General features: G+C 40.4%; 1 protein-coding gene across 1 annotated transcript; it reads right to left on the bottom strand.

The window, feature by feature from the left end:
• Nucleotides 1-267: 267 nt before the first annotated feature.
• On the bottom strand, nt 268-7756 carry ppp1r3db (protein phosphatase 1, regulatory subunit 3Db). Its single transcript, XM_081357909.1, has 2 exons — nt 7529-7756; nt 268-3285 (listed from the first exon to the last, which is right to left on the bottom strand). The coding sequence occupies exon 2, from the start codon at nt 3269-3271 to the stop codon at nt 2390-2392; it is 882 nt and encodes a 293-aa protein (XP_081214035.1). The 5' UTR covers nt 3272-3285; nt 7529-7756; the 3' UTR covers nt 268-2389.
• Between the last annotated feature and the right edge of the window lie 182 nt (nt 7757-7938).

Here is a 7938-nt window from a genome sequence, read left to right as displayed (position 1 = left end):
GTTGAAGAATTGCTGATTCACAGCGCCACCTAGTGTTCACTCACAGAAGTGCTTAAAACCAGAGATGCTTTCTTTGAGGATCAACAACCTCCTCCACAACTATTCATTCTTATACAATTAAAGAAATGAAATAAATACAAATGAAGTGTAACATTTATTCAAGGACAATAACTCTAGATATAGCTTTTGTTTAATTAAGTTATATTGCAATAGAAAACACAACCTACATCAAATAAAGAATGTCAGATATGCACTGCAACTGTCCGGTTATGTGTCAAAGGTGCACTTACAGTAGTGTTGTTATTGGTTTAAAGACGATGTATATTTTTAGACCTGACCTCTCGTTTCGATCATGTGCTCTTCCAGCTGTAGATTCAGAAGCGCATTGATGGCCTTCCTCGGATGCCATTTACTGATACACAAATCTCTGTCGGGCAAAGGTCAATGCAAGAGTCACATAAACAATGATCACTCAAATGTATCCTTCTCTAAATATGCAAACTTTAAGAGCATAAATAACTTTGTGGGGTGAAACGAGTAACATCGGAATCGAATAAAGATAAGTGCATTATACAATAACTTGCCAAGTCAGCTTGTGCATTACATGATCACTTTAATGTCTATTGCACATATCACACCTGGAAAAGTTGTTAGACACAACAGAAAAAAATGTACAAAACCTCATTGGATAATTGGTTACACTTTTTCAGGCTTTGGGAGTTAGATTAGGTCTGATGCTGTAAATGTAAGTGATTTGCTATACGATGGACGATTTATTGGTGTTGTGCCTTACTGTTATTCTATGTTTGTTTGATTTTTAGAGTTATATGCTATTTATGTATTGCACTTTTTTTTTTTGTGTGTGTGTGTGTGTGGGGGGGGGGGGGGTTGAAAGTGCTTTATAAATAAAATCTGAGATGAGTTGAGTTGAGTAAACATTAATGCAATATGAGCAAGATATATTTTTTTACAACATTTATTAACTTTTGTTAAACCACAATTGTTCAGTGTTTGTGTTAGTTCACCGTGCGTTAGCAGATACAAGTTTTGATTTTAAAGAATGTATTAGCAAATGTTGAAATTAACGTTGCTGTATGGCTCATTGTTAGTTCATGTTAACTAATGTTAACAAATGTAACCTTACTGTAAAGTGTTGTCATATAACCCAAATAAATGTTTAGTGTAGAACTCATGCAAGACAATCAAATCACACACAACAAGACCGTCTCAAAGAGATGCTAATGATTAAAATAGCGCTCACGGACGAGCTCTGAGTTCTAAAGGAATTGAAAGAATGTGCATGAAGTTCGTTCTATTTTTGCAGAGACAATTACAAAAGTCTCCTGCAATAATCACACTGAAGCGATCAGCTAATTGTTCTTGGGTGGTAGTCAGTCCTGAAATTAGAGCCATTTTAATGGAGTAGTTCACTTCAGAATTAAAATTTCCTGATAATTTACTCTCCCCCACGTCATCCAAGATGTTCATGTCTTTCTCTCTTCAGTGGAAAAGAAATGAAGGTTTTTGAGGAAAATATTCCAGGATTTTTCTCCATATAGTGACTTCAATGGGGTCCAACGGGTTGAAGGTCCAAATGTGAGTTTCAGCTTCAAAGTCTCGACACGATCCAGCCGAGGAATAAGAGTCTTATCTAGATAAACCATCGGCCATTTTAAAACAAAATAAACATTTATATACTTTTGAACCACAAATGCTCGTCTCGCACTAGCTCTGCGATGCATTGCGTAATCAGGTTGACGGTAACCTGACATATGCAGAAAATGTAAAGTAGTGTGAAAAACTCCATCTCATTTTCTCCAACTTCAAAATCGTCCGACATTGTTGTTTTAGCTTTTATCTATTATTATTTTTCCAAATGGCGTTTGACTCAGTCTTTGCACGTTTGCTTTGTAAACACTAGGTCGGTATTTCCCGCACGTCACGCGTGACTTTTCAACATGATTACGTATCGCAGAGCTAGTGCAAGACGAGCATTTGTGTTACAAAAGTATATAAATGTTTATTTTTTTTAAATAAATGTCCGATGGTTTGTCTAGATGAGACTCTTATTCCTCGGCTGGATCGTGTCGAGACTTTGAAGCTGCGCTGAAACTCACATTTGGGCCTTCAACCCGTTGGACCCCATTGAAGACACTATGTGGAGAAAAATCCTGAAATGTTTTCCTTTCCATTTCTTTTCGGCTGAAGAAAGAAAGACATGAACATCTTGGATGATGTGGGGGAGAGTGAATTATCAGGACATTTAAATTCTGAAGTGAACTATTCCTTTAATGATAACTTCCAACTTCGCATGCTTGTGCAAAAGCGTGGCTCTATAAGAGATCCATCAGATGATGTGTAAGTTTATATCTCTGCAACGAGGTGAGAGTCAAACGAAATGCACCAAACTATCTTCACACTCTCTAGGCACCGTTAATTTATACGTCTGGCAGGTCAGTTTATAATTACATCCAGCATTATTGTCCCAGTACTCGGATCCTGCAACCCGGAAGCGGATGGCGAACTGCAGCACGGCTCCGGGAGTCATGATGAACGGAGGGACAGGCAGGCGAAAACGAAACACATCAGACTCCGGATCAGACCCGTCTCTGTGGACAGTGGAGATCCAGCTCGCTTTACTCTCCGCACGGCTCTTCCAGTCTGTGAACGAGTAGATCACCGTCACCTCTTTCTCATACGCCAGATTCAACACCTGCACAGTTCCTATAATCCCCAGCTCGGAGTAAAACATCTGCTCCAAGGAAACTCTCTGCTGGATCAAGCGCTCGAGGAATCCAGACTCGGCACTTATATTATCAGGGAAGGCCGGTTGGAAGTAAGGAAGCTCCAGCTCCAGCTTTTTGCTGGATGCGAGCTCAGAACTGGCCATAAGTCTCGTGATGACGTGGACCGGCACTCGCGGATCCTCGCTGGCCGTGAAGAACTTCACATCTTCCAGCTCGAGCCCTAGGGAGTCCACGAAGCGGACCTGCATGTTCCTGCACGAGTGCGCGTCTGTGGAGGACGAGAGGGATCTCGCACGTCTCCTCATAATGGGCTTCGGCTCCGGCTCGCAGGACGGCCTGCGACGGCCCACGGGACACTGAGCAGGACCTGGGTTTGGGCTCGGGGGTCGTATTGCCACCGGGGTCCTGTGTGGAAGTGAGTTGGAGATGTTCGGAAGGTGAAAGCTCTTGACAGGTCTTGATGTTTCATTAAAAACGCTTGTGAACTGCAAGGCAGGTCCAGATCCATGCGGATGAGACTCCATTCTCACTGTGCTTACTATGAGCAAAAGGAGAATATGTAAGAAGATATGCAATACACAAGTTATGTAGTTTCACGTATAAGTCACAGATGAAAATATATGAGTGTTGCTGTACTTGACAAGTAGCAGCTTTCCGGAACGGAAATATTTTTTAGGCATTTCTGCAAAATATTGACCACTCTTTTTTGACAACTATAAAGTGTACAAATACGGAATCTGTTTTATAATTTAAATTTTCAGTTACACTTTATTTGAAGATGTCTTAACAGTGTAATTATACATTTAAGTACTGAGTAATATTAACTTAAAGCTGCAGTCCGTAGTTTTTCCTCTTTGTCGCCATCTCTGTTCGAAATCTGCAATTGCAGTTATTCGCGGAATTATCAACATTACGTGGGTTGTGTACGGTATGGATACTGGATACTTTTGGAAGTATGACCAACATAAGAATTTACAACACCAGAAAATGTCCTCTGAACAAGTAAGTAACATCCACTTTTGTTTTGACCAACTAAGGGGAAAATCACAGAAAATTTGCAGTAAATCGCGCAGATTAAATCTATCGATCGCTTCCCAGCAAGCAATTTCAAGTCATTTCACCATCTAGGTTAACTATAGACCTTATATTGTCCGGCTAGTAACACACTTCTAACCAGAATAACCTTGAATTTGGTTACATGTCGTTTTTGCCAAAATAATGGCAAACTTAAAGACAAGACATTCAGAATTTTTTTTTTCAACTTTGCCATAAAGTGTCTAAATCCTTTTTGGACACACTAGCCTAATAATTTCTTCATTATGCTATATTCACCTAGCCTAGAAATCTAGACGCACCCTAGCGGCAGCAAAATTTATTTTGCAGCCAGTGTAGTCTAGCAACTCTCCGTTGACTTTCGAGCTGGAAAAACCAAACTCTAGTCAGGCCAATCACATCGTGTATAGAGTCGGTGGGCGGACTTTACATAATGACGGCAGAGTTGCGACGGTTCCGTGTGAATTCCCTGCTACTTGAAAACAAAGAAGAGCTGCTGCTGCTGGCGAACAGCGGTCTTACAAATCGGCTTTGGCCGCGACTCTGGAGGACTTGGAGTTAAGCTTTTCTTTGAGAAAAGAGCAAAGAACTTGAATTTGCGAATTTGAAAGACAGCCGTTTATCCCGGCCCTCGGATTGAGCCGTGACATTGGTGAGTTGCTAGCCTGGCAAGCCAGACCTACATCAAGATGTTAAGTCTGGCAACTCACCATAGACACGGCTCAATCCGAGGGGCGGGATAAACGGCTGTCTTTCAAATTCCCTCTGCACTCAATAGGACAGCGCTACAACCAACCAGTAGCCTAGAAATCTAGACGCACCCTAGCGGCAGCAAAATGTATTTCGCAGCCAGGGTAGTCTAGACACTCTCAATAAACCTTCTAGCTACAAAAACCCAAATTGGGTCAGGCCAATCACGTCGTGTATAGAGAAGGCGGGGCGGGCTTAACATATGACGACAGAGTTGCGACGGCTGCCACTTGAAAACAAAGAATGGCGGCTGCTGATGGAGAACAACGGTCTTTCGAATCGGCTTTGGCCGCGACTCTGGAGGACTTGGAGTTAAGTTTTTCTTTGAGAAAAGAGCAAAGAACGGCACTTAAGTCATTCTTAAAAAAAGGAAGATGTGTTCGTCGGTTTGCCGGCCAGATATATGGCAAAAGTTGAATCTATCAACTAGCTCCGCTGTAGGGAAAACGCTCTGGTTGGTTGAAGCGCTGTCCTATTGCGTGCAGAGGGAATTTGAAAGACAGCCGTTTATCCCGCCCTTCGGATTGAGCCGTGACTATGGTGAGTTTCCAGACCTAACATCTTGATGTAGGTCTGGCTTGCCAGGCTAACCAACCAGAGCATTTTCCCAACAGCGGAGCTAACGTTAGTTGATAGATTCAACTTTTGAATCTGGCCAGCAAAACTACGAACACATCTTCCTTTTTCTCAAAGAAAAACTTAACTCCAAGTCCTCCATAGTTGCGGCCAAAGCCGATTCAAAAGACTGTTCGCCAGCAGCAGCAGCCATTCTTTGTTTTCAAGTAGCAGGGAACCGTCGCAACTCTGTCGTCATTATGTTAAGCCCGCCCCGCCTACTCTATACACGATGTGATTGGCCTGACCCAATTTAGGTTTTTACAGCTCCGAAAGTCAATGGAGAGTTGCTAGACTACCCTGGCTGCAAAATAAATTTTGCTGCCGCTAGGGTGCGTCTAGATTTCTAGGCTAGTGAGTTGCCAGACCTAACATCTTGATGTAGGTCTGGCTTGCCAGGCTAATGTTCACCTAATACTAAAGCCTAAAAACATAAACGCGTAACATGTAACGCTTAGAGGAGAGTGGGGCACAACCTAACATTTTTTGACTTTCTCAGTTTGTGTAAATTCACTTGGGGTTCAGAGTATGAATTTTTTTCAACATTAATTTCACAGTCTACAATTATGTGGTTTTGTTTCATTAATACAGTGTATACTTTTTTCTTGATTTACCCCAAAAGAATGGAAGTGAAATGTGACAACATGCCCCATAGGTTTGTAACATGACCACCATATGACAGATTAAAATGTTATCTGATCTAATAAAAAAATATACAAGACAAACTAAAATATTTTGTCAATAAAATCGAATTATTAACTTTTTCATATAAAATAATGCATTTTTTAAATAATTAAAAATAAAGTATTTTTTTAGTGGCAACAAACACACCACAAAAAACAACTATAGGCTACAGCATAGTTCAAAACATAGGCTAATAATAATGAATAATTTCTGAATATTGACTCTCAGGGCCCTATCTTACACCCAGCGCAATGCAGTGCAAGGCGTGATGCAAGTGTTTTTTGTTAGTTTCAGCCCGACGCAGTTTTCATTTTCATGTCCTGCGCCACGTTGTTTAAATAGCAAATGCATTTGCGCCCATTTGTGCGCCCATGGGCTGCTGGACTGAAAATGAGGTGTGTTCTGGCGCACTGTGGTCAGGTTGCTATTTTGAGGAACTGACATAGACTGAGCCATTGACCAACTGAAACCTGGTCTAAAGTCAATGGTGCAATATTTAATTTTTTGTTATTTAAAGAGCACATTAGTAATGTGCGCCTATAGGCGGGTCCACAATGCGCGTACACTCTGCTTATTACACACACAGGGACGCACAGCAGCACACAAACATGCCGAATATTTAAAATAAAAGGATTACAATGTAAAAGATTATTATTGTGTGCATAAAGATATGGTGGAATCTGGCTTGTCCCGTAGATGTTCTGCTTGTGCACTTTTACCTCGCGCACGAGCAGATCTGTTTGCGCTCTGGAGACGCATTCGGTCTTTCCACTATCAAATTCCGTCATGTATTATAGCAAATCCGCCATGGCGCGAGCGCAACTGGTATTTAAATGGAATGAGAGATGATACCCTAATTGGTTTAATGCACGTAAATCCCAAAGCACACTCATTACTCATTATGAGAATAGGGACAACCCTTTTAGACCATGCGCCGGGAGCGCCGACCATTTTTCCCGTCGCTAAACTAGCAAAAGTGGATTCGGACACGCCTTGTGCCCTGTGCTTTAGACCATGCGCTTAGATCGTTAAAATAGGGCCCTCAGTCTTTATTCACCCTTTTCCTCAATAAAATTGATAAAAGTATAGAACAGAATATCATAGTTCTAAAAGGGGCACATTTGTAACACAGTGTGACAACATGCCCCACCAGCACAACTGGGATTTAAACCCGGCTAGTGTCTTCTGCTGGTTATATCTGCATTAAAGAACTACTGTATCTTAACTGTTAAATAACAAGATTAAAATAATATCAGATTTGTCAGATTTTAAATACTGAGATGAAAAATTAACTTCAGTAAGAAATGTACTTACTTGCTATGCTTAAATAAATGTTCAGTGATATCTTCCAGACTTATTTTTAATTTTGACGATTTTTTTTTTCTATATAGTGTTGATATGGCAACTAGTAAATATCCACTAAGTTTCGTCATGCTAGTGTATGAAAAGTTTTAAAACCATGTGTGTTACCACGAGCTTACTTCTGATTTAGGCTAGTAAGCAAAGTTGACAGGTCTCTTATATATATATATATATATATATATATATATATATATATATATATATATATATATATATATATATATATATATATATATATATATATATATATATATATATATATAGCCTATAATCAAGATGTTCAATGTAAATCTCTAGATCTGGCAACAGATTCTTACCTCAGTTACGGCAACTTTACGAAGAACGACCTCGGAAAGATTAATAAACACACAACATATTATAATTTTAAGGTGGAAAAGACCTCTGCACCCAGAGTGTCTGTAATAACATACGCAGAGATCAAGCACCTATGACATTTAACTGATCTCATAGGAGGAGTAGTCGAAACTATCACACCAACGATTATTATTAGACCACTGTACAGAATATGACATTCTCACGTCCTGCATGTAGCCTGTAAACAATGCATAAGCTAACACGTCAATCTACATTCACGAGAACTAGAACTGCTCAATATCGCGCTTCGGGTTGTATTTTTGTCGCGTCGCTCGTTTGCAGTCCACATAGTATCGTGTAGACTACAGCGACCCTGAGCCTGTGACACTGTATTATAACTACATTTCCCACA

Source organism: Scardinius erythrophthalmus (genome assembly GCF_964197995.2).
Source record: "Scardinius erythrophthalmus genome assembly, chromosome: 25".
Taxonomy (NCBI): Eukaryota; Metazoa; Chordata; class Actinopteri; order Cypriniformes; family Leuciscidae; genus Scardinius; species Scardinius erythrophthalmus.
Note: the sequence above shows the minus strand (reverse complement) of the source record. Positions and strands in the feature narration are given on the sequence as shown.